The sequence below is a fragment of the Leopardus geoffroyi genome, chromosome D2 (assembly GCF_018350155.1).
Source record: "Leopardus geoffroyi isolate Oge1 chromosome D2, O.geoffroyi_Oge1_pat1.0, whole genome shotgun sequence".
NCBI lineage: Eukaryota > Metazoa > Chordata > Mammalia > Carnivora > Felidae > Leopardus > Leopardus geoffroyi.
In genome coordinates, this window is record NC_059334.1 from 9146153 (window position 1) to 9173309 (window position 27157).

Sequence of the window (27157 nt, forward strand, 5' to 3'; positions counted from 1 at the left end):
TTTTGTGTATAGAAGTAAAATGAAAAAATTTTCTCTCAATAAATGATAGGTTACATGTTTTTACTTAAACATTTGCATTCTTTTAAATTCTCATAATAGACTTTTACATACATTTGTCATTCATTGTCATTTTCTTTTATCATGAGTGCTTAGTTATGTAGCCGGATTCACGTTTCTATTGACTTAAAGATCTCTTTATTAATTAACATATCTTTTCTTTCAAATATTAAAAATATATTTCCTTGTTTATTTGCTTTTAACTTAAAATAGAGCTGAACTATTTGTTATTGCTAATACTAAAACGTATCGGATACTAAATTTATGGTTTTTATTTTTGGTGTCACAGCTTGTCACCTTTATTTTCCTAGTGGTTTATTTTACACATTTCAAATCTTGAATCCCTGTGAATTATACCCTGTGTGAACTATGTCCCTAAGGCTATTCCAAACTGTTGGGAATGACTTGCTGTTTGGAATATTCCATTCATTTCTCATTGCCTTGAGATGCTGTATTTATTAGACTACATTCAAAAAAACACTCAGAATCATGGCCATGTTTCCATGAAGCAGATGCCAGACTACTTGTAGTGGAGCACTATTATACGTGTTGATATTTCCTAGGAAGTTTTCTTTTCGAAATGTTGTCAGTTTCGATTTTCATGTATTACAGATGAAGTTACGAATGCTTTTGTAAAGTACCTATTAAAGTACACAAAAATCAAAGAGAAAAAAGTATGTACAAAAGTTGGTTGACAGTGTTAGTGGAATTTGTCACAGTATATTGAGTTTCAGTGAAAGGGTCTACTTCCATTTCTTCAAGTAATGTTAGTGTCCTAGAAGAAAGAATAGGATTATGTAGACGAATAAAGACATTTTCTTTTGGACTGTCGATTTTCTGATTTATCTACGATTTTCGTTCATTGCTTTCATGATTTTGATGAATTACCTTGCTTGATGCCACCCTCGTCCCCTGGCTTTTTATTTCCAGAGAGAATCGCTGACGGTGTCAGATACTATTTTTTTTATTTTAAAAATTCTTTTATTGCTTGATGGAATCTGTTTCCTAGTATTTAAAAAATGAAGTCGACAAGCAGTTTCCTTTTCCTGACGGCTCTGTGTCTAAATTACACACTGGGTGCACATAGATCTCGGCTGTAATCTGCAACTTTTGGGGATTCCCTGACGCGATCTGACAGTTTGGGTAACTATGTCAAGCGCCCCAACCTTCTCACGCTAGATAAAGACTACACGCTCTCCGCTAAAGTCCATCGCCGCTCACGGAGTCTAAAGGAGCGGTAGCTCTGGCTTTCAGCGCGGAAAGCTCCCACTGTCCGGTTCTGCGCTTGCCTAGTACCGCCTTCTGCCTTTTCCACTTCCGTCCTGTTTCTTTTTTTCCTTCCGTTTAACTCAGTTCTCGCTGGGAGGGGGTGGGTTCTGCACCCGCCGTGTCTCTGACCTTTTCTGGGGCTTCATGCGCAGGGATCGATAGGTGAGCTTGGGGCGATTGGACGAGGGCCAATGGGGGCGCCGTTTGCCCGGGAGTCTGTGCCCCGGCGGTCGGTGCCGCCCGATCGTGTGGAGGAGGCCCGTGGACCGGTGACGGCGGGATGGGGACGTGTCCATCAGCAGTAGAGGTCGGGCCCCCCGGTGCTCAGTCCCTGCCGGAGCGGCCGGGGCCGTTCGCGGGCCCGGTTCTGGAGGCCGCGGGAGGAGGGCGTGTGCCCGGAGGCGGTGGGAGAGGGACGGCGCTGCGGCCGGGTGGGGGGCCCGAGGAGCGCGTCGGGTGGAGGCGGGGTGGTCCGGGAAGACAGGCGCCCCTGCCTGGACTGACTCGGTTACCGCCCCGCCTCTTGGTTCTCCTTGTATCCTTCCTGAGTCTGAGCGGCTCTCCAGTGGGGTCCGTGACTGCTTCTTGAGGTGTGGTGTTACTCAGTCCGGCATTAGGGAAGGATCTCCAAGAATCCCTTACTTTTTGTCTCATTGAATAGAAACTTTGTTTGTTTGTTTGTTTGTTTGTTTGTTTTTCTTCTCGAAGGTTACTGACTTATTCAGAATCACAGTTTGTTAGTGGCGAAGACTGGAAGTTGTGTCTCCCGACTCCAGAGAGACTGCCTGCTTTTCCACACGAGGAAAGGCAAATTACTTTTAAAAAGATCCTTTTGAGAAACGGCAACCAGGATCAAGAAATGAAAACATAGACCTTTCATTAAAGCATTGCTTTTTATCGTTTTCTGTGTAATCAGTAATCAAAGGTTTAGTAACAGTGGGGAAATTGATAAACAGTTTAATCAGGAGTATTTTTTTAAGTTTACTTATTTTGGGGAGAGAGAGAGAGAGCGAGCGAGCGAGTGCGAGAACCCAGAAGAAGCAGAGAAAGAGGGAGAGAGAATCCCAAGCCGGTTCAACACTGTCAACGCAGAGCCTGATGTGGGGCTCGCTCCATTCCACCATCCCTGAGATCTTGACCTGAACAAGAATGCAGGCTTAACTGACTGAGCCACCCAGGTGCCCCAGGTTGGGAGTATTTTTTGTAGCAGTTTTGGTGAAGACTTAATGTTACTTCACTGAGTATAATGTTTTATTTAAACCTACTTTTTAATTTAAAAACTTTTTGTGAACATCAAGAGAGCTTTAAACTGTTAAAAATCCCCAGGAAGCAAATATTTACGTTTACCCAGTGAAAACTTTTATGCCCAGCAGCCATTACATGATTATGTCAGAGTCCTATTAGATAGTTGTTCTTTGAGCATCTGCTGTCCTTTCTGAAGGTCAGAGGAACTGACACGCTTCCTATCTATTGGGTTGTATAGTTTTATAGGGCAGGAGCATTCAGGAGCCACCAGGCAGGCCAGCTCTTTTATGAACTCATTCCTCTTGTAACTCAGCACATCACCAGAGTTGTCTACACTTTTCCAAGACAGCAGAAAATGAACAAATACAAGGTAAGTTGTTCATTCCCCACATTATTTTGCAGTGGACCTGGTGAGATTTGTGAGTCCCATACTAATGGGAAATTAGCAATAGATAGAAATCTATCTTTACAGAAAGTAGTGACAGATCAATAGCAAGACTAAAGTGGCTTCTAGATACATACTGATCATTCTATATCTTAGAGTTTCTAAACTGACCTACAAATAACATCTCTGTTGTTTCTGATAACCATGGAGAAAGGAAGACACAGTCTTTTGGATACAGACAGAATTTTTACAAGACACAAAGACTTCTTGGATGATATCTTTTTTATCTTTTAACCTTCCTGTGACAGCCCTGAAATGAGTGCCTAAAACTATTCCTCACTGAAAGTAAAAGGGTCCAAGAGATAGCTCAAGTAGTTAATTTAATGATAGTCTTGTTCGATCCTGGTATTAAACCTGATACGTTTAGGGGTGCCTAGGTGGCTCAGTAGGTTGAGCTTTTGAGTTTGGCTCAGGTCATGATCTCACACTCCGTGAGTTTGAGCCCCACGTCAGGCTGTGTGCTGACAGCTCAGAGCCTGGAGCCTGCTTCAGATTCTGTGTCTCCCTCTCTCTCTGCCTCTCTCTTGCTCACACTCTGTCTCTTGCTCTCTCAAAAATATATAAACATTAAAAAGAAAATAAAAACCCTGATACGTTTAGAGGAATGAATATGGCCTGTGTGCTGGGTAACAAGAACTCTCCATGAGTACTTTAGCCAGGTTGTGTATGCGAGTTTTATAGCCGATCATTTAAAGTTAAATTCTCCAGTAAGTCTGTCTGAGCTTCTCCGTCAAATTCGTCCCAGAGCTTTCTGCCTTGGTTTTTCTTCTTCACTGTTGGGGATCTGTCCAGGTAAAGGTTGCCAATGATTCAATTGTATTTACTGACCACTCTTTCCAGGAGACTCTTGGTCTCTTTTGATGGATACTGGAAAAATGGTTGAATAATACTGTTTATTGTTTTGAGTACTTCTAAAAATATGTAAATTATCTTAATGTGTAATTGACAGGCATTTTCTCTTCTTAGTTCACTAGTAATTTGAGATCTATCCATATGTAGCTTATTTCCTTTTTTTTTTTTTTTTTTTTTTTAATTAGAATCTTAATCAGGCTGCGGACTCAGTGCAGAGGTCAGTCTCACGACAGTGAGATCATGACCTGAGCCGAAATCAAGAGTCACATGCTTTACCACCTAGACATCCCTGTAGTTTGTTTCTTTTAATGTTGGATTTTCCCGCTGTGTGGCCACATTGTATTCTAAATACTATATTTTACTGATAGACTTGTAGGTAATTTGCATGTTTCATTAATATAACAGCTGCTGTGAATATCCTTGTCATTCTCTATGGTAAATGCAGATGTATCTCCAGACCCTGGAGCATTGCTTCTCAGAGTGAGGATCTTTGGCCAGAAATGGCAGCGTCACCTCGAAACTTGTTTGACATGCAGATTGTGATCCACCATCCCAAACCTACTGGAAGAGAACTTTTGGAGGCCAGGCCCAGCAATCTGTGTTCTTACGGGATGTCCGTGTGATGGTTGATAACACATTAAGTTTAAGAATCACTGGTCCAGTGTCCAGTGATTAATATATTTGAGTTACAGGATATTAGGATTTCTCATTTTTCTAGGTAAATTGTTACTCATCAGAAAACTGTCTTCTCCAGATACAGAAGTTATTCCTACTTCAAATGGTTATAAACTTCACTGTTTAATTTGTATGTGTCTGATTATTGAGTTTGTGCAAATTTCATAAATTTACAGTGTATAAGTGTTCAGCAATTTCAAGAGTGGGTGGAATTCTTGCACACCTATTGTTAGAATTATTTCTTTGTATTTAGTGGTTTTTTTTAAATATACATGTACTCCCCCCACCCAAGAGAGGTAGCGTGAGCTGGGGAGAGGGGTAGAGGGAGATGGATGGAGAGAATCTTAAGCCGACTCCACACTCAGGGTAGAGCCCGACATGAGCCTGGATCCCACGTCCCTGGGGTCAGGACCACAGCAGAAATCAAGAGTCTGATGGTCAACTGAGCTACCCTGTATTATGTATTAATATTTAAATATATTTTTATTTGCACTTTTTTAACTGCTTGTTGCTGGCATGTTATTTTTCATATATTGACCTTATTTCCAACAAGTTTTCTACACTAATTTACTACATCTAATTCTTTATCTGCATATCCTAAAAATTTGGATTTTTTATGTATACACATGTATAATCTGGGAATAGTGACACTGCCATATACTTTTCCCAGATTTTGTACTTTTTTTTCTATATTGCCCTCTTAGGTCCTCAAATATATAATATTAAATAGAAGCAAGAGTAGGGGGGAAACTTTCCTTTCAGTATGGATTTTTGCTGTATTTGTTTACATTTCATAATGGCATCAAGGATGTCCAGTTTTATTCCTAGTTACCTAAAATTTTTCTTTTTTTAAATGAGTGCCAATTAAATTAAAAAAAAAATTTTAATGTTTATTTTTGAGAGAGAAAGAAAGAATACCAGCAGGGAAGGAGCAGGAAGAGAGGGAGACAGAGAATTCAAAGCAGGCTCCAGGCTCTGAGCTGTTAGCACAGAGCCCAGCTTGGGGCTCGAACCCACGAACTGTGAGATCATGACCTGAGCCGAAGCTGGACGCTTAACTGACTGAGCCAACCAAGCGCCCCAATGAGTGCCAATTAAATTATTTAAAATGGTTTTGGACATCTATTGAAATCATCATGTGATTTGTCTCCTTCATTTTCTTAGTAAATTACATCAAATCTTATGCAACTAAATTTAATGTAAAATTAATTACAACAAATTTAAATGTAAAACTAACAAGATATGTCTGAAATAAAGCTAACTGGGTCATGGCAATGTTTTGTTTTAGAATTATGTATCTGTGTCCATGAGAGACATTGAGCAATGAGGTATTTTTTCCTGGTGGGGGACATGTTCTTGTTAGGATTTAGTATTTAGTGTCAAAGATATGTTGAATTCATAACAAGAATTCTTGAGTATTTCCTCCTGCTTTCTCCCCAAGATTGTGTTTTATTTTGTTTCTACTTCTTTCTTAGGTATTCATTTATAGGTAGTGACATCTTTACCTGGAATTTGTTTCCCTCCCTTCCTTTCTTTCTTCATTGTTAAGTAGGCTCTGCGCCCAGTGTGGGGATCGATCTCATGACCCTGGCTTAGAACATCCCATTTTTTTTCTCTTTCTCCCAGCCTCTGGCAGTCCCCATTTTATACTATGTTTCTATGAAATTGGCTTTATGTTGAGTTATAGTGTATGATATTTGTTTTCTCTCTAACTTACTTCATTTAGCATGATGCCCTCAAGGTCTGTCCATATTGTCTCAAGTGGCAGGATTTCCTTTGTTTTTATGGTTGAATAGTATTCCATTGTGTGTGTGTGTGTGTGGGGGGGTGTGTGTGTGTGTGCGTTTATATATATATTTATTATATATGCATGTATGCATACATGCATTATCTTTACCCCATTCCTCAGTTGATGAACACTAAGCCTCATGCCTCATCTACTGTCAATAATGTTGCAGTGAACAGGGGATTACAGGTGTCTTTTGCAGTTTTGATTCCATTTTTTTGGATTTGTGCCTAGAATTGGATTGCTAGATCATCTGGTAGTTCCATTTTTAATTTTTTGAGGGACCGCCATAGTGTTTTCCAAGGTGGCAGCACCAGTTTACATTCTCACCAACAGTGAATGAGGATTCCCTTCACGCCACAGTCTTGCCATTTGTCATTTCTTGTCTTTTTGATAATAGCCATTCTGAAAGGTGTGAAAGAGATATCTCATTGTGGTTTTGATTTGCATTTCCTTGATGGTTCATGATATTGAGCACCTTTGCATGTACATACTGGCCGTTTGTAGGTCTTTGGAAAAATGTCTGTTCAGGTCCTTTGCTCATTTTAATTGGATTATTTGCTTTTTGGTTTTTGAGTTGTATGAGTTGTTTGTACATTTTGGATATTAACGTCTTATCAGATACATGACTTGTGAATATATTTTCCCATTCTGTAGGTTACTTTCCAGTTCATGGACTGTTTGCTGGGCAGAGCTCTTAAGTTCGATAAAGTCTTGTTTGAGCTTTTGTTGCCTTGCTTTTGGCATCTTATCCAAAGAAAACATCATCCTAGAGAACAATGTTGAGCTTCTCCCCTATGTTTTCTTCTAGGAATTGTATGATATCAGTTCTTATGTTTAAGTCTGATTCATTTCAAGTTAATCTGTATGAGTGGTGTAAGATAGGGGTATAGTTTCATTCTTTTGCGTGTTGGTATCCCGTTTTCCCGTCACCATTTACCGAAAAGACTATCCTTTCCCCATTGTGTGTTTTTGCAACCCTGTCAAAAATCAGTCGACCATACACGCGTGGGGTTATTGGGGGGTTTCTGTTCTGTTCCATTTGACTGCAACTGTTTTTATCACTGAAATAAGTCTCCCTTTCGCTGCAGTTGGTATTCTCTGTAACGTACCTTAATTAGGCCTTCGTTCACTTCGTTCATTAACCATTTATGAATAGTTAGTACGTGTCCTAATGTGTGCCAGCTGGTGAGGATTCTAAGAATGAGACATCGCTCTTTATAAGGAGAAACTCTTAGAACTGTGTAGGGCATTAAAAGAAACTCACGTGATTTTGACGTTACTGTAAGTCCTACGGTGGGGATCCTGTTTTGTTTTCCTCATGATTTTTCATTTCTGGTTAAAAATGAAGAGACAAGATTTTCAAGCCTAAAATAACATAATTGTTTTTTGTATTGGGTGACGTAACCCATTTGTATTTGTTCTTGTTAGGCTTTAGTCCCTCCATCTGACAATGTATTTCTTCCCTATGCTTTTTCTTGGTTGTGTGGGGCACCCCGATTGAGCGGGAGCCGGCAGGGGGCGCCAGTGAAGAATTCACTCAAGACAGAACAGAAGAAATAGAAGTTTACCGGATACCCTGCAAGGGAGCAGCAGGCAGGATGGCAAAGGGGAGACCGTCTGCTACTAGGCGGTGGTGAGGGGCTGTAGTTCTAGAGTAGCTGTAACTTTTCCCCCTTTTTTGGTAATCTTAGGCACTGTGCCTGCCGTGGGCAGCCCATTGGTCAGTGAGGGCCTGTGGCTTAATGAGCCTGTTCACGTCAGCTTGGTGGTCGTGGTCGTGGTCGCTGTGGGTCCTTTTGCCTTGCTCAAGCTTTGACTGCTCAAGCCTGTTGTATACACAAGTGGTCTCTAGAGGTTGTTCGTTTGTATTTTATTGGATTATTTTGTTTTGTTTTTTCACCACTGCATCAGTCAGCTTGTGTCGTAACAAAGGATTCCTAAATTTATTTTTTGTTTGTGTCTGTGATCTTAGGGGCTAAGGCGTGGCTCTGCTCTCTGTACTGTGCATTGTGGGGTCAAGGATGAAGGATGATGTCTCTGAAACTTCTCCCTGAAGTGACACATTTCCCTTGTACCACTTTTCATTGGCCAAAGCAAGTCACGTGGCCCAGCTTGATGTCAGTGGGCAGGAGTTGTGATGTACCCACAGGGGCAGGCTGGGGCACTGGACTTACTGGAGAGGGGAAAAAATATTTTGTGAGTGGTTTGTCAGTGGTCACATGATTTATCAAGTGACCTTTGATGATACACTTTAAAGTTACTCCTTCTAGAGTGGTTCAGTATTTAATTTTTATTCTAATACTAATTATCATTTAAGTTTAAATTGTGGTTATAGTTTGTAATTTTCTATTAACATATGAAAGGACCTTTATTATTACTGCAATTCGACCTTTACATTTACTTCAGTCATCTTCTGCTATCCCATATTTTGTGGAAGTATTTTGTTTTCCTTAATGAAGAATATTTGTAATACTGTTTTTCAAACAGTTTCATGGGGCACCTGGGTGGCTCAGTCGCTTTAGCATCCTTCTCTTGATTTCGGTCCAGGTCATGATCTCACGGTTCCTGGAATGGAGTCGTGCTTGGGGCTCCACTCTCACAGCATGGAGCCTGCGTGGGATCCTCTCTGTCCCTTTCTCTCTGCCCCTCCCCTGCTCGTGCTCTTTCTCTCTCTCAAAATAAATAAAGAAACCTAAAAAAATTTCTTGAATCAGTTTCATTTAAGGACAGAGCTGGTATGTCAGGAATGATTTGGAATCGAATATATCTCTTGATTGGTGAATTCTGATTATGTGCCTGGATAATACTACGTTAAGTAAGTTTTCTGGATTAGCTAGTGCAATCCTACACCACCTTCATGCTGTAGGTACTGAAATTACAGAAGCGGATAAGGATTTACATTCGGGATCTATATAGAATAGTTCATTTGCAGAAAATGCAGTTTGAGAAATGGACAAATTTGAGATCTCTTGAGTCCGAGTCTACCAGGAGATGCCTCTTCTGCCAATTTGCTACTTGAAATGTGGGAACCGGAACTCACATTACAAATGATACTGGAAGTGTTCTCAGTAGTTCCTGAGGTGCCTCCTGGTTTTGAAAATGACTCAGGAAGATCTTTGTGTGCTGCTGATTTTATCATCTTGCTCACCTCACTTCTTCATAGACTTGTCATGTCTCAGTGTATTCTCCCACTTCAGATACTTAAGGAACCTCAGCCTTTATACTCACGATATGTAGCTGCATCGACAGGTAGAAACACGTTATTTACATATATTTTTTAACTTTTTTATGTTTATTTTTGAGAGAGAGAGAGAGAGAGACAAAGACAGAACATGAGTTGGGGAGGAGCAGAGAGAGAGGGAGACACAGAATCCCAAGCAGGCTTCATGCTGTCCATACAGAACACGATGCGGGGTTCAAACCCGTGAACAGGGAGATCATGACCTGAGCCGAACTCGGACATTTAACCAGCTTAGCCACCCAGGCACCCCTCAGCTTTTACCTTTTAAACTGGAGAACAAAAATTTGTAACAAAATGTATTGATAGTATATTTATGTAATTCATAAAATCTACTTCGATAGTACTCAAAAGTGTTCTTTTTTTTTTTTTTAACTTTTTTTAATATTTATTCATTTTTGAGAGACAGAGAGAGACAGATCATGCGCAGGGAAGGGGCGGGAGAGAGGGAGACACAGAATCCGAACCTGGCTCCAAGCTCCGAGCTGTCAGCAGAGCCCAGCGCGGGGCTTGAACTCACGAACTGCGAGATCATGACCTGAGTCGAACTCGGACGCTCAACCAACTGAGCCACCCGGGCGCCCCAGTACTCCAAAATATTCTTTAAAGTGGAAAGTGATCACACATTGAAGACTGGGTCTAATTTACTCTGTGATCCATTCCATGAATTCCTTTCTGGCACTTCTTGTCATCACAGATCCAGGCTGGATTCTCAAGTTTTCCTCCACCATTTGCCCTCTTCTCATTTTGTGAATGTGTTAATGGAGCCCCATCTTTGCTTTCACCGGGGACCACGACCCTGTGTTCATGAGAGTATGGGTTTCCTCTTCTCCACCAGCTGTTCTTCAGTGAGGCCCCACAAAGAGCTAATTTTGCTGCTCGTTTGTTTTAGTCTGTCTTGTGCATACTTCACCTTAGCAATTGTAACCTGTTACTGCATGTTTTCTTATCAGAATATGTGCTCCTTGAATACAAGAACAGTTTTATTAATCTTAGCATTTCTAAGAATTGCAACAGTTCTGGATACATTGTGGGATTTGGTGATTTTTACATTAATAATACCCTAAAGCAATGGCATAGTGTTTGTTAGATTTCTCGTCTACCCTCAAAGCCTAAAGCCAAACACACCTTCTGCAGACTATTTTGGTAATCATGAGAAGGATTGGTTCCCATACAGCTTTTCCATGTCACCCAATTCTGAACATTTCAGATTGAACAGAAATCCCAGGGATCAGTATCATTTAAGGATGTGACCGTGGGCTTCACCCAGGAGGAGTGGCAGTGCTTGGACTCCAGTCAGAGGTCCCTGTACAGGGACGTGATGCTAGAGAACTACAGCCACCTTGTCTCAGTGGGTAAGGACTGTTTTTATATAATTCCAAGTAGCACGTTTTGATTGTGTTAATTATGAGGCGTATAGGCTCTGTGCCGCGTTGAATGATATTTAAGATTGGAATTCAGGAGTCATTGCCGATTGATCACTTTTAGGCGCCAGGAAGGTAGTTGTGTTTACCTCTCCAGTGAAGTGTTCCGTGGCTTCTTCACTGAGCAGCTGCAGCGGCTTCCTCCTCTTCCAGAGGCCCTGAAGTCTAGGCCACCTTGTCTGAATCCTGAATGATTTCACGTTGACAGGGTCCTGTGCTACGAAACCAGAGGTGATCTTCAGGCTGGAGCAAGGAGAGGAGCCATGGATATCGGAGGAAGAATTCCCAAGCGAGAGCCTCCCAGGTGAGTTGATACATACGGCACGGATGAACATCAGGACATTTATTATCTTCCCATGATTAACCCAGGGCTGGACAACTTTGGAATGTGTTTTTAAGGTATCTGTTTAGAAGTCATAATCCAGTGAGTGACTGAGAATACTGGTTATTGAACCAAACCTCCAGATTCTGCTGTCACGAAAATTGTTCTCCTGTTTGATTCACGTTTTGAATATTCACCAATTCTTACATTTGTCAACAGACCAATCTTTGCCTTCCTCCCCTTTGCCATCGTTTTCCTGCATGAGTCTGTGTTTCTCAAAGCAGTGTCAGCCTCCGACCTTACCTGCGTTGTTGCACTGCATTCCTGCTGTTCCCAGGCATTGTTTCATACACTGATTTTCCGACTCAAATAATTTTTGAGTGCTTGCTGTTGTCTAAATACCATAGTAGTGAGAGGCACTTGGGTGGCTCAGTCAGTTGAGCGTGTAACTTCAGCTCAGGTCATGATCTTGCTGTCCATGAGTCGAGCCCTGCATCGGGCTCTGTGCTGACAGCTCAGAGCCTGGAGCTTGCTTCAGATTCTGTGTCTCCCTCTCTCTTGGCCCTCCCCCACTCGTGCTCTCTCTCTCTCTCAAAAATTAATACATGTTAAAAAAAATTTTTTGATTAAAAACAATTAATAAATGCCATAGCAGTGAAAGATTAATGTGCCAGTGACTTTATACAAGTAGCACTAGTGGCCAAGAGATGCATGCAGAGATGGTCAACATCACTAACGTGAGGGACATGCACATCCGAGCCACGTCACACCATTTAGAATGGCTAGCACCAAGAAGACAAGAGAGAACAAGTGTTGGCGAGGGTGAGGAGAAAAGGGAACTCTTGTGCACTGTCGGTGGTGGTGATGTAAATCGGTTCACCTACTGTGGAAAAGGGTGTGCAGATTCCTCAAGCAGTTAAATATAGAACTGTCCTAGGATCCCGCAGTTGTACTTGGGAACATACCCGAAGAAAATGAAAAGAGGATATCGAAGAGAATATACACATTCACGTGTATCACGGCCTTATTCACAATAGCCAGATCTGGACACAACCTGCGTGCTCGTCAGTTCATGAATGGCTGAAGAAAGAAAAGAAAGTAGTAGTATTCAGTCATGAGAAATGACATCCTGCCACTTTAAGAGAAAGACATTTACCGTATGGTGTCACTTATATCTGGAATCTGGAAAAGGCAAACTCATGATAACGGAGGGTAATGTGGTGGTTCCCAGGGGATGGGGTGTGGGAAAGGAGGTATGGTACAAGATCGGACGAGATAAGTAAGCCCCAGAGATGGCGGATACCATATCAAGAATGCAGACAGTATCATATTGTGATCATCACACTTGCCAAGACACCAGTACTGAATCGTTCCAATCACTAATAAGGCATGGGAATTGTGTAACATATTAAAGGTGCTGATTATTGGTACAGTAGCAGTCATAATTCAGTTTATAATTGTCTGAAACTAACATGTGCACCTTGAATTTATACACTTATATGTCTCATACATTTAAAATTAGCACTAGAAAGCGATACTTCTGCGTATTAACACTGTGTAATGGTAAAAAATGACCATGGAAATTAGAGCAGAGTTAAATTGTGCTGCTTTAAGAAGAGTAGTCAGGGGAGACCTAAAGTAGGAGATGAGCCACCATTAGAGCAGGATTTGAGTGAAATGTTTGTGTGAGTTGGGCGGTTTCTGCCTCTTCTCAGCAAGGGGAATAGCACCCACTAAGCCAATGAGCAGGAATGTGTTTGGTGTTTTTTGGGAAATAGGGAAAAAAAAAAAAGTCACAATGGCCAAAGGGGAGTGAGTGATTGATGAGTGTGGGACAGGAAATGACGTCAGGCAGTTGTGGTCCACAAGGTAAATATCATAAATCTTATTAAAGATTTTAATATTTTCCTTATTAGTGTATTTTGGTTAATAAGCAATGTGTGATCTATGTTTATAAGATCTTTCTCGCCTCTGGAGAAGATATTGGGAAGATCATAAGCACTACAGATGTCACTAGAGGACGCTTGTCGTTTTCCTTAAGGGTGATTATGGTCAGTCCCGATTGGAAGGCATGGAGGTAACGAGAGGAGGGTGGATTCTCTCTGTGTCGGGAAGAAGAGTAACAGAAAGGGAAGAGAGGGTGGGACTTGAAGGATTTTAAAGAATAATGGTTGAAAGCTTCCCAAGTCGGCAGAAGACCTAATAGTATTCATTGAAGAATCTGCGTGAACGCCAAGTAAGATAAATGCAAAGGGATCCACGCCAATGGCATGTCATGATTACATTTCTAAAAACAAGAGAATGTTTCAAAGCAGCCGGAGAGAAACATCTCCTTTTCTTTGGAAATGATAGTGGATGTTTCAGCCAAAAGCATGGAAGCTAGAGGGAAACGATGCCTTTTTTTCTGAGTACTGAAGGAAAAGAACTTTCAGACAAAACTGGTATCTTATGAACATATATTCATGAAAGGAGAGCTGAAGTTATCATACAAAGGAAAGCTAAGAGAAAATGTTGGGAAACTTAACTTATTTATTAAAAAATTTTTTTGTAACATGTATTTACTTTTGAGAAACAGAGATAAAGCATAAGCAGGGGAGGAGCAGAGAGAACGGGAGACACAGAACCCAAAACAGACTCTAGACTCTGAGCTGTCAGCACATAGCCCGACGTGGGGCTCGAACTCACAGACCATGAGATCATGACCCGAGCCGAAGTCAGACGCTCAACCCACTGACCCAGCCAGGTGTCCCTAGCAAACTTAACTTGTAAAAATGGCTAGAGGAACTCCTCTGAATAGAAAGGAAATAACACAAGAATGTTGGAACTTCAGAAAAGAATGAACATTGGAAGTGGAAAAAATAAGGATAAATATAATGGAGTTTCCTTCTCATTATTTTCTGAAATCATATTTGATTCTTGAAGCAAAATGTAGAAATACCCTATGATTTGATGCTCCATGTGTGGGGAAAATATATAATTACATTTAAAAGATATAATAAAGGGATTTGGATGGAATTGAAGTTTTACATTTCCCTTGAGTTGGTAAAATGTTGATCTGAGAAGAATGTGATGAATCATATATGTGCCTTTTACCTAGAAATGGACTCAAATACCTCGAACAACCACCAAAAAAATGTATGAAGTGGTACACTTAGAAATACTCTCAAGTAGTTACCTGCATAATCCTTGGCAAAATATTAGCAAGTAGAAAACAGTGGTGTATAAACAGAATCCTACACTGTGACTGAGTGGTTTATATTCAGAGCATGTAAAAGTGGTTCAGCATTCCAGAAACAATCAGTATAATGTACCATAGGCTGACAAAGATGCTGTTACACATAAAATTGCTTTATTAATTTCCTTTCAGATTGTTGATTGCAGTTGCATAGAAGCCTTACCTGATTTGGGGGTCTTATATTGTGGCTTACAGCTTTTCTGAATTTATTTATTACCTCGAGTGGCCTTTTTGTAAATTCCTAGGGATGATTTGTAGTTAGAGGGAACTTTTCCACTCTTTCTTTAAGGCCAAAGAATTGTTTCCTTAATCCCAAAAGCAGATGGTCGCTCTTGGAAGAAAACCTACAAATAATTCTTAGGAATATAGATGCAGAACTCCAAATAAAGTCCAACAGTGTAGGAAAAGAATTATATGCCATGACGAATTAGGATTTATTCCAAGCCTGCAAGCTCATTCAACATTCAAAAATCAATTAACATAACCCATCAGTAAGCTGCAGAAAGAAAAACTGTATGATCCTATCAATTGATGCAGAAGAAGCATTTATCAGAATCCATGTATGATTAAAATTCAGCAAGCTAGGAATAGAGAATTTCTTCAAGTTGATGAAAAACATCTACCAAAAAATCTGTTAACATCACATATAATAAAGAGAAACTGGATGCTTTCTCTTTAAGATCAGGAGCAAGTCAGGGCCATCCGGTTTCACCACTCTTATTTAGACATCTTCATAGAAATCCTAGGTAATGCAACAAAACGGATATGAAAGGTGACAAGGGAAGAAATAAAACTCCTCTTTTTGCAGAGATTCAATTGTCTAAGAATCCTAAAGTAGCACACTCCTACAACATAGAAGTCATTTATAGGAAGGTTGCCAGATACAAGCTTAATATTCAATAGGCATTTGCCTTATTAATATTTTAGTTGTAGTTGTCTTTTTATTGGTGAGTTGTAAACGTTCTTTACATATTCTGTATATCAGTCCCTAATTAGGTATATAGTTTGCAAGTATTTTCTCCTGTTTCTGGGTTGTCATTTTACTATTTTGTCTGTGCACTCTGCAGCAAAAGAGTTTTTTGTTTCATGAAATACAGGTTATCTGTTCTATCTTTTGTCACTATTGGTTTTGGTGTTGTATCTAAAAGGGCTGTGTCTATCCCAAGGACAGAAAGATTCATTCCTATATTTTCTTTAAGTAAATAGTTGTTACATTTAGGTCTGTTACCCACTTTTGTGTATGTTGTGAGAAAAGAGTATAATTGTTTTGCATGTAGATATCCAATTGCCTCAGCATCAGTTGTTGATAAAGGTGTGTGTGTGTGTGTGTGTGGTCTTGACAATACATCGTTTTGATATACACACACACTCACACATCCATTTCTCCTACCCTCAAACCCATACCTCTGTCAACCGACAGTATGTTCCCTGGATCTGTAACATCACTGTGTTTGTGTTTTTCATTTTTCAAATTCCATGTAAGCAAGATCGAACAGTATTAGTCTTCCTTTGTCTGACTTCTGTGACTTTGCATAATGCCCTCAGGATCCATCCATGGTGTCCCCAAATGGCAAGATTTCATTAATTTTTATGACTGCGTAATATTCCACATGTATATCATATTTATAATATGTATATATACATAATACATATGTATGTAAAACATATAAAATATAGTATGCATAATGTGTTTAACTTATAACTATGTATTCTTCATTTGTTTATATAGTGCTACAGTGAAAAAACATGTGTATGTCTTTTCAGGCTAGTGTTTTCATTTTCTTCAGATATATACCCAGAAGTGGAATTACTGGATCACATAATAGTTCTATTTTTAATGGTTTGAGGAACTGCCATGTTGTGTTCTATAGTGGCAGCACAGTTCAGCCTCCCACGAAGAGTACCTAAGGGTTTCCTTGTCTTCATATCCTTATAAACACTTGTTATGTTTTGTCTTTTTGAGAATAGTCATTCCAGTAGGTGTGAAGTGCTATCTCATTGTGGTTTTGATTTGCATTTCCCTGATGATGAGTGTCGTAGAGTACTTTCTTCAAGTACCTGTTGGTCATCTGTATGTCTTCTTTGGAAAAATGTCTATTCATATCCTCTGCCCATTTTAAATCAAATATGATTTTTCTTATTGAGTAATATTAGTTCTGTTTTGGACATTAACCCCTTATCAGATAAATGGTTGCAAATAGTTTCTGCCATTCAGTGGATTGTCTTTGATTTTATTGATGGTCTGCTTTGCTTTTTAGTTTGATGCAGTCCCACGTGCTCATTTTTGCTTTTGTTGCCTTTGTATTTAGGGTCAAATACAAAAACTTATTGCCGAGATTGATGTGTAGCCTACTGCCTGTTTTCTTCGAGGACTTTCATAGTTTCAGGTTTTGTGTTCCAGTCTTCAATCCATTTTGAGTTAGAGTTTGTGTATGGTGCAAGATAGCGGTTTAATTTCACTCTTTTGCATGTGGCTGTCCGTATTTCCTAACACCATTTATTGAAGTGGTGACTGTCCTTTCCCTATTGTATATTCTTGGCTCCTTTGTCGTAGAGTAGTTGACTTAGATGTGGGTTTATTGCTGGACTCCGTGTTCTGTTGCATGGATCTGTGTGTCTGCATTTATGCCGAGAGCATACGGTTTTGATTATAATAGCTTTGTGGTATAGTTTGAAATCAGCAAGCATGCTACGTTTTGCTTTCTTGTTCTGTCTAGTTGATTTCTAGTTTCATGCAGGAAAGATGCTTGATTGGGTTAAATTTGCTAGGATTTGTTTTTTGTCTTAATATATGGTCAATCCTTGAAAATTGTTCATGTGTACTTGAGAATTTTTCTTTGTGGATGAAATGTCTGTAAAGTCCATCTGGTCTAATGGGGCATTTCAGGACAATGTCAATTTTAACTTGACAACAACTGAAGATTGTACATATTTTAAAGCTATGTGTTTGTATCCCCCCCCCTCCTTGTTTTACAGTTTTGATGTCAAATCTTGTATCTTTTAATCTTCTGTATGTCTTAACTAATGATTTTAAGTAATTATGGTTATTTTTTGTACTTTGGTCTTTTTTGTTTCATACTGCTTTTGTAAGTGATTAACCCACTATCTTCACAACATTAGGATATTCTGAATTTCACTATATATTTGTTTTTACCAGTGAGATTTATACTTTAATATGTTTTCGTGTTACTAATTTGTATTCTTTTGTTTCAACTTAAAGAAGTCCCTTTAACATTTCTTGTGAGGCTTTTCTGGTGTTGGTGAATTCTAGCTTTTGTTTGGGAAACTCATTTATTTGTCCTTTGATTCTAAATGAGAGCTTTGCTGTGTATTGTTGTCCAGTAAAGATTTTTCTTTTCCCATTCTTTGAATATACCATGCCACTGCCTTCTGACTGGAAAAGTTTCTGCTGAAGGATCTGATAATCTTATGAGAGTTCCCTTTTCTGGAACCAGTTGTGGATTTTTTGCTACTTTTAACATTCTCTCCGTGTCTTTAGTTTTTGGCACTCCATCTCATAATGTTTTTGGTATGGGTTTTTTGAATTCAACTTAAATAGAAATTTCTGGGCTTCCTGGATATGGATTTCTTTTTTTCCTCCCAATTTGGGGAAGTTTTCGGCTATTATTTCTCTCAGTGAATTTTCTGCCCCTTTCTTTTTCATCCCCTTTTGTGATTTCTATAATGCAAATGTTGGTCTGCTGTATATTGTCTCATATGTCTCTTAAGCTGTGTTCACTTTTCCCCCTGCTCTCACTGGGTGAATTCCACTGTCTGACTGCAGATTACTGATTCATTCTGCCTCATTGTTCTGCTATTGAATTCCTCTAGTATTTGTCAGTTGTCTTACTGTATTTTCTGTTTGGTACTTTCTGGTACTTTCTTCTTGTTGAGGTTCTCACCGTGTTCATCTGTTTTCTCCTGAGTTCGATGAGCATCTATATGACTATTATTTTGAACTCCTTATTAGGTAAATCACTTGTCTCCATTCCATTAAGAACTTATTCTTAGGTTTTTTTCTTGTTCTTTCGTTTTGAACACACATTTCTTTGTGTATTTTTCTTGATTCTCTGTGTTGGTTTGTGTTCATTAGATAAAACAGCCACCTCTCCTAGTATTGGAAGAATGGCCTGGTGTAGGTGATGAACCTTATCATTCGACCCTGACTTAGCTCTTGGATGCCTGTCAAATTTTCATGGTTGTCTAACCAGCCTCTTTTATTTGTAGTGGCTTTCAGTAGTTGAGGGTGTTCCAAGACCTGTCACTGTCCCAAGGGGAGGATCTCACTCAGCATCTAGATTCAGGCTGATTGGAAGGGAGATCTTCAGACGGTATCTCTTCAAGTATACAAATATGTACAGTCCTGTGAGACCGGAAGCAGAAGCGATGCTGGCCACCAGAGCTGGGGAATCTAAAAGTGTTCACTAGGCAGTAGGCGCCCAAGTATGGTGGAGGAGTATACACACTGCTTTCCAGAAGACCCTGGCGAGCTGGAGTGAGGCCGAGGGAGAACGCGGAGAGAAGATACCCTCCAGCTCGAGTGAATCAGAGGGAGAGCGCACTGTTGGTGCTCACTTACCATTGCCGGATGATAAACCAGCCTTGCGTTAGTAGGATAAATCTCACGGGGTCTTTGTGTGTAATCCTCGTAATGTGTTACTCGATAACATTTGCTAGTATTGTGCAGAGTATCTGTGGGTCTGTATTCCAAAGATGTTGCTCTTAGTTGTTTTAGACATTGAACTGTAGTTGTCTTCTCTCATCATGTCTGAGTTTAGTGTCGATGTAATATAAGGCTCATATAATTAGGGGGGAGGTGTTCTTTTCTATTGTTTGCAGGAGTGTTTGAATAATCAATATTAATTATTACTTAAACGAGTTTAAAAGTTCACCAGTGAAACCATCTGGACCTGGGCTTCCTTTATGGGCAGTTTTAAAATGACTGCAGTGTGTTTACTTCTTACACTTTTTTTCAGATAGCTTATTTCTTCTTGTGTTGTTATATTTTTTCCGATTCTTGGAATTTTTGTATTTCAGCCAAGTTATCAAATTAGTTCAAAACATTCACTTATATTTTGTTTTTATAGCGTAGAAAACATTCCAGGTTTGTAATGTGAGTACATTCTATCCCTAGCACGTGTACCGTCTTTATTCCACAACTTCAGTAATTTAGTGCTTTTAGATACGTTTATTTATTTTTGAGAGTGTGCACATAAGAGTGAGCAGGGGAGGGGCAGAGAGCAAGAGGGAGAGAGAGAATCTCAAGCAGGCTGCACGCTGCCAGCACAGAGCCCAGCGCAGGGCTCAGTCCCGCGAATCATGAGATCATGATCTGAGCCAAAATCAAGAGTTGAGTGCTCAACTGACTAAGCCACCCACCTAGGCGCCCCATAACTTCAATAATTTGATTGTTATGTCTCTTATTTCCATGTCAGCCTAAATATAATTTAGTCAGGTTTATTGATATTTTAAAAGAGTCATCTATTGCCTTTCTTTTCTGGTTTATTAATTTTTACTCTTCTCTCATTTCCCATCCTTGCTTGCTTTGGATTTATATTACTTTTTTTTCCCCATTGTTACCAGTTGTATAAGGCAGATTATTGATTTGGGCTTGTTCTTTTTTAATGTGGTTATTGCAGGATAAATTGACTTCTAAGTACTGTTTTCTGTGTGTCTCAAGTGTTCGTATATTTGGTCTTCATTTTTACTCAAAGTGTTTTCTTAAGTTTCCTGGATATTTTTCCCCTCTATTTTATTCAGAGATGCATTGTTTAATGTCCTATTTGTGAGTTTTCAAAATTCCTTTATGTGATTGATTTATAATTTCCTTCCATTTTGGTGGGAGAACCTTTTAAAATGTATTCTGGGGAACCTTTCGTATGTACTTCTGAAGAATGTGTAATCCTGTCTTTTTGAGTGGAGTGTCTTATGTATATTTGTTATTCTGGTTACCTGATAGTGTTATTTTTATCTTTTTTTTTCCTCCTATTTGTATTCTAGCAGTTGTTTTATCCATTACTTAATTTGGAATTTTAAAGTCTTTAATTATTGTTGTTGTGTGTATTTTTCCTTTGAAGTTTGTCAGTATTTGCTCTAGTCTCATCGTCAGCAACGTAGAATTACGTGGATTTATGTCTCCTTTACTGATGGACTGTTTTCATTATATAATGTCCCTCTTTATCTCTAATAACGTATTTTGTGTTAAAGTATATTTTGTCAGATATTAATATAGTTCATTAATTCATTCATTAATATGAATTCATTAATTCATTAATACTCATTAATATTAATTCATTCATTAATAGGAATCTAAGTGTGTCTCATGTAGACAGCTTGTGTTTGGGACCTGACAATTACTGCTTTTTGATTGGATTTCTAAATCCATTCCCACTTTTCTGTTATTGGTATGACTGGATTTACTCTTGCCATTTTGCGTTTTGATGTTTATCTGCCTTATGCCTTTTTGAACCCATAGTTCAAACAAGTACCTTGTTTTTCATTAAGTGAATGTGTTTTAGCATAGTATTTAAATTCTTCAATGACCTTTTCACTTAGTTATTTTCATAATGGTTGTTATTAAAATTTTCCTAAGAAATTCACCCTAACAGACTCCACTTCAGATTTATACCCCCTCATCTACAGTGAAATATAGAAATGTCATTCATATATAGTTCTATTTCTTCTACTCTATTTTTGTGATATTACTTGTATACATAGTAGATCTGTATATGTTTAAATTCCAACAATACCTTGTTGAATTACTACTTTATGTTCTGAGATCAAGACCTGAGCTGAGATTGAGATCAAGAGTCAGGTGTTTAACTGGCTGAGCCACCCAAGTGCTCCTCTTCTCTTACTTTTGGGTTTAGTTTTCTCTTTCCTAGTTTTTAAAGGTGGACACAGCTGTAGTAATTGAAAACTTTCTTACTTAACACAAGTATATTTTTGTGTGTATGTATGTATCTCTAATACAAATACATATGTGAAATTTCTTTTTTTGGAATACGTATTATAAAGTATATTTAAGATATGTATATATTTCATACATTGGATTTTGTATATATGTGTGTACACACATCTAACACACACGTATTAAATTTGTGTCAGATAAGATGGACTATCACAAACTAATGGCCAGCACAAGTACATTTTTGTGTGTATGTATATATCTCTAGCACAAATACATATGTGAAATTTCTTTTATATGGAGTATGTATTATATACAACATATCTAATATATGATGTATAAATTTCATGTGTGTGTACACACACATATATCTAACACACCTCTATGAAATTTGTGTCGGATAAGATGACCATCACAAATTAATGGCTTCAGCTGCTTCCTGTTTAAGAATCTAGAAAAAAAGGGAACAAATTAAATCCATAGTAAGCAGAATAAAGGAAGTAATAAAGATAAAAAGTAATGTAATTCAAATCAGAGGAATAAATGAGAAAATTAGTGAAACCCAGAGCTGGTTCTTTTAAGGTCAGTAAAATTGACAGACTTCTAAATGAGACAAATTACTATTATTTTTTTTAATGTTCATTTAGTGCAAGCAGGGGAGTTGCAGAGAGAGAGGGAGACACAGAATCTGAAGCAGGCTCCAGGCTCTGAGTTGTTGGCACAGAGCCCGACGCTGGGCTCTAACTCACGAACTGCCAGATCATGATCTGAGCCGAGGTCAGACGCTTAACCAACTGAGCCCCCTAGGTGCCCTGAGACAAATTATCAATGTCAAGAATAGGAGTGGCAATATCACCAAATATTCTACAGATCCTACAAGTCAAATAATGAAATATTATGCCTCTAACTTTATGAATTCAATGATTTAGATGAAATGGACAGTTTCCTTCAAAAAAGCAACTACTAAAGCTCACTTCAGAAGAAATAGATAGCTGTTCCACAAAGAAGACCCAGGGGCTTCATTAGTGAGTTCTGCCACATGTGGAATAACACAAGTTTTACTAAACTCTTCAAGAAAATCCAGGAAAAAAGGTATACTAATTCATTCGTAGGCCAGCATTTTCCTAACACTGAAAATGGAGAAAGACAGTACAGGCATACCTCAGAGATACGTTAACAAATTTCAGAACCTATGTGGAAAATTTTTAAAGAGATAATTTTGGTGAAACTCGTTTTCATGATAGCTATACCTCTGATTATGGAGGATTTTGTGAAGGGAGGAGTTTTGTGTAGCCCACAAGCACATAGATATTTGCAAGCTGTTGCTCCTCTTGAATGGATTATATGATGGGTGATGTGTCATTGGAGGGTTTTCTTGAGTGTGATCATGTCTTCATTCTTAGGAAATACATGCTGACATGTTTGAAATAACAGGTCATGATGTCTGCACTTAAACCAAATAGTTCATGGTCAGAAAGCCTTTATATAGAGAAAGATAAAGCAAATGTGGCAAAAATTTAACAACTTGTGACTCTAGGTGGAAAGGATGCAAGTGCGTATTTTATGGTTCAGGCAAACTCGGTATTTTCTGTTTCTTATGTGGGAATTATTCCATTTACATTTTGTTTCTTCCAAGGTAAATTTGGTAAGTGGTATTTTGTTAGTAAATTCGTTGCTACATTTCTTTCAGATGTATTTGTATCAAGTTGAACAAAAATAGCCTTTAGGATTTTTTCATACCATGTTTCAATGGTAGTTTCTTCCTTAATTTTTTTCTCCGTTTGCACACTTAAGATATCATTCCCTTGTTTTTGTTGAAGAGGTTAGCCTATGATTTGCCTCCTTTGTTGCTTTTCAAAGAACCAGCTTTTTTTTTTAAGACTTTATTTATCTCTACACTCGAGTGGGGCTCAGACTCCCAACCCCGAGCTCCAGAGCTGCACACTTCCACCACCTGAGCCCGCCAGGTGACCCCCGAAGAACCAGCTTTTTGACTTACCACTTATTCTACTGTTTTTCTGGTTTTTGTTCATTAACTTGTTTTTTTTAATGTTTATTTATTTCTGAGTTTTGAGAGAGACAGAGCACGATCAGGGGATGGGCAGAGAGAGAGAGACACACACACACACAGAATCTGAAGCAGGCTCCAGGCTCTGAGCTGTCAGCACAGAGCCTGACATGGGGCTCGAACTCACCAACCGTGAGATCGTGACCTGAGCCGAAGTCGGACGCCTAACCAACTGAGCCACCCAGGCACCCCTGTTTCATTAACTTCTAATCTAAGTAAATTGTCCAAAAGTGAAAAAACACCTGATGCACATATTCAGAGGGACCATCAGGAACCTGGGAAAACTGACCTGGAATGGTTCACTCTAAGATATGCTTTAGCAAAACTACTGGACCTTAAACACAGAAGGCTCAAACTCAGGTACTGTGAGATCATGACCTGAGCCAGGTCCCCTTATCCGTATTATTTTAAATTTATTCTTGTATTCATGTGTTTCTGCCTTTATTGCTTCCCTCTTTGTGCTACTTCTTTCTTTTATATTACTGTTGCCTTTTTCTAGTCTTTTACTTTTTGAGTTAAGGATTCACTTGTATTTCATTCTTTGTCACCGATGCAAAACATTTAATGCTGTGAAATCTCTGATCTGTATATGTATCCCACATAGACTCGTAAGTAATATTTTCACTAGTTTTTTTTGGTTTAGAACTTAGGCTTTGGTTTGTTTCCTTTTTCACCAAAGAGCAGTTTGCTAGAGGATTGTTTGCTTTTGAAGTCCTGATGGAAGAAGCTTGTTCTTCCCCAATAACAACTTCTTTTTTTTAAAATATTTTTTAATGTTCATTTATTTTTGAGAGAGAGAAAAGGGCAGAGCATGAGCTGGGGAGGGGCAGAGAGAAAGGGAGACATAGAATCCGAGGCAGCCTCCAGGCTCTGAGCTGTCAGCACAAAGCCCGATGCGGAGCTCCAACCCACGAACTGTGAGATCATGACCTGAGCCAAAGTCAGACGCTCAATCGACTGAGCCACCAGGCGCCCCATTCCTGAATAAGTTCTAGTTTTAGTGCATTGTTCCCTGAGCATGTTACCTTTATCAGGTTTTTTTTGTAATGTTTTGTGCACCCTTGAGATATAAGTATATTTTGTATTATAAGTTTTGATATTAGAAAATTACATATGGGTCATAATACAAGTCTTCCTGATGTCGTTGCGTCTTCTACACCCCGACATTGTGCTTTCTGATCGCTCTTGAAATACTTTTTTATCAGTGTGTTGTATTTTTTTCCTTGCTTCTCTGAGTTCTTTATGAAGGTTGTTCGGTCTTTCGATACTTCTCACTGTTATTTGTACATTCAAAGTTGTGGATGTTAGCCTTGTAAAGTGTTTTGTTTTTGTTTTTGGTTTTTTGGTTTTTTTGTCCATCCTGCTAACTAGATTGTATCTGTTTCCTTACTGTTTCCCTTTGCCTGGAATAATATTGCCCATTCCTTTGTTTTTAGCTTTTTGAGTCATTTTCTGTCAGTGTGTTTCCCCTTTGCAGCAGAGATTTGGGATTTGTTTGTAACCCATTTGAAGTCATCTTATTAAGTGGTGAGTTAAGCCCATTCACATTTACTAACAGGATTCCTGTCTGGTCTCATATGTCATATTTGTTAACATTTAATGAGTATCATATTCACTGAACAATTCTGTTTCGTCTTTTTGTTCATTTTGAAGGAGTCCATTAGAAACTTTAGATGTTTTTGTTCTAGTGGTTACTTTTACAGTAATGTCTTTTATACTGGCTTTAGTTGCTCATTTCCTTATTTAACCTTCCATTTGATTTTCAGCTTTTAGTGACCTTTAGAGTGTTTAGTGACCTTCTTTAGACTATTCTATGGCTCTCACTTAGCTTACTGTTATTTCTTCTCCTTTTTCCTGTTTCCAATAGGCTTTTATAGTTGCATTATTTCTGCTTCACTGGAATATATAGCATTAATATATTACTCTTATATTCTTGTTCTCAACTTTCTTTTGGTCTTAGTCCTACACTGCTCAGCTTTTCTGCCAGTGTGTCCTGTCAAATCTCGGTTGCTTGAAGTTTGTCCTCTTCTAGAAGGTTTTGTGATTACACTATTACCTGATTTCTTGAATATCTAACATGATTGACCTCATCCCAGAGCCTGGATACTTTTAAAGGATCACGTGGCTGGATATACAACCCTTGACTTCTACTTGGTTATTTGTGGAAAAGGTTGCTGCACTGACCTCACTTGGTTTATTGGTGACAGAGTCTCTTGCCCAATCTACATGTTTGTTTGCTTATTGAGACTTGATCTTTCTGTCCAGAGGAGACTTGTTCACTTTCAAGGTTTACAGTTTCATTAAAGCATGTCTTAGGAAGGACTGTTTCAGGTCAGCTTTCCTGATGGAAAAGGAAAGTTCATGGTGGTCCTTAAAATATGCGGGTAAGGGGGTGCCTGGGTGGCGCAGTCGGTTAAGTGTCCGACTTCAGCCAGGTCACGATCTCGCGCTCCGTGAGTTCGAGCCCCGCGTCAGGCTCTGGGCTGAAGGCTCAGAGCCTGGAGCCTGTTTCCGATTCTGTGTCTCCCTCTCTCTCTGCCCTCCCCCGTTCATGCTCTGTCTCTCTCTGTCCCCCAAAAAAAATAAATAAACGTTGAAAAAAAAAATTAAAAAAAAAAAAAAATATGCGGGTAAGATCTCTTTTTATTTCTGGGCAATTTTCTTAGATAATGGTTTTTAATACTGTATTTATTCCATTGTTTTCTTTTTTTCTCTTTAGAGACTACAGTCACACATATAATTTTAATTTAAAACATGTACTTTATTATTTTGTAGATCACCTGCTTTATCCAGAACTTTCTCTGTGATCCAGTTTTCTTTCTTTGGTTTTATTGTCATTCTTTTTTTTTTTTTTTTTTTTTTTTTTTTTGCTCTATTGTCATGTCTTTTTTCCATACTGTTTATTTATTTATTTATTAAAAAAAAATTTTTTTAACGTTTATTTATTTTTGAGACAGAGACAGAGCATGAACGGGGGAGGGTCAGAGAGAGGGAGACACAGAATCTGAAACAGGCTCCAGACTCTGAGCTGTCAGCACAGAGCCTGACGTGGGGCTCGAACTCACGGACCGCGAGATCATGACCTGAGCCGAAGTCGGCCGCTTAACCGACTGAGCCACCCAGGCGCCCCTCCATGCTGTTTATTAAAATTTCATTCAAATATCTTTTCTTTTTGTACTTTCTGTTAAATCTGCTTGGGCCATTTTACCAAAAACACCACAGAGTGGGTGGCCTAAGTAACAAATTTATTTTTTCACACATCTGGAGGCTGTATGGCCAAGATGAAGGTATCCTCAGGGTGCCCTCTGGTGCCTTCCGGTAAGCCCTCTGTCTTCAGCTTGCAGACACCACCTTCTGGCCCGCTCCTCACATGGCTTTTTTTCTGCAAACAGGGAGAGCAGGAAAGGGCTGGTGTCTCTTCGGCTTCTGATATGGATGTCTTTCCTGTCATTAGTGCTACACCCTGATAATGTAATTAAACCTTACGGCTTCAACATACGAATTTGGGAGGGGGACAGTTCAGCTCATAACCAGGTTCTTACAATTTGAGTCATATTCTAAGATCACTCTGGCCTTTTTACAATTGAATTCCTCACCCAATCAGCCCTTGCCTCCATAGTTCCCATTAATA

General features: G+C 39.0%; 1 protein-coding gene across 18 annotated transcripts in view; it reads left to right on the top strand.

The window, feature by feature from the left end:
• Positions 1–27157, top strand: part of LOC123576398 (zinc finger protein 37A-like) — a 193489-nt gene that overhangs the window by 64894 nt on the left and 101438 nt on the right. For 9 of the 18 annotated variants that reach the window (XR_006701363.1, XR_006701364.1, XM_045437193.1 and 6 more), the window contains one exon: positions 11203–11298. Coding sequence is in view for 12 of the 18 variants with exons in the window: in XM_045437193.1 (XP_045293149.1) it covers positions 11203–11298 (96 nt within the window). In the remaining 6 variants the exon portion in view is untranslated. The other 9 variants (XM_045437188.1, XM_045437185.1, XM_045437187.1 and 6 more) reach the window with 6 other exon arrangements.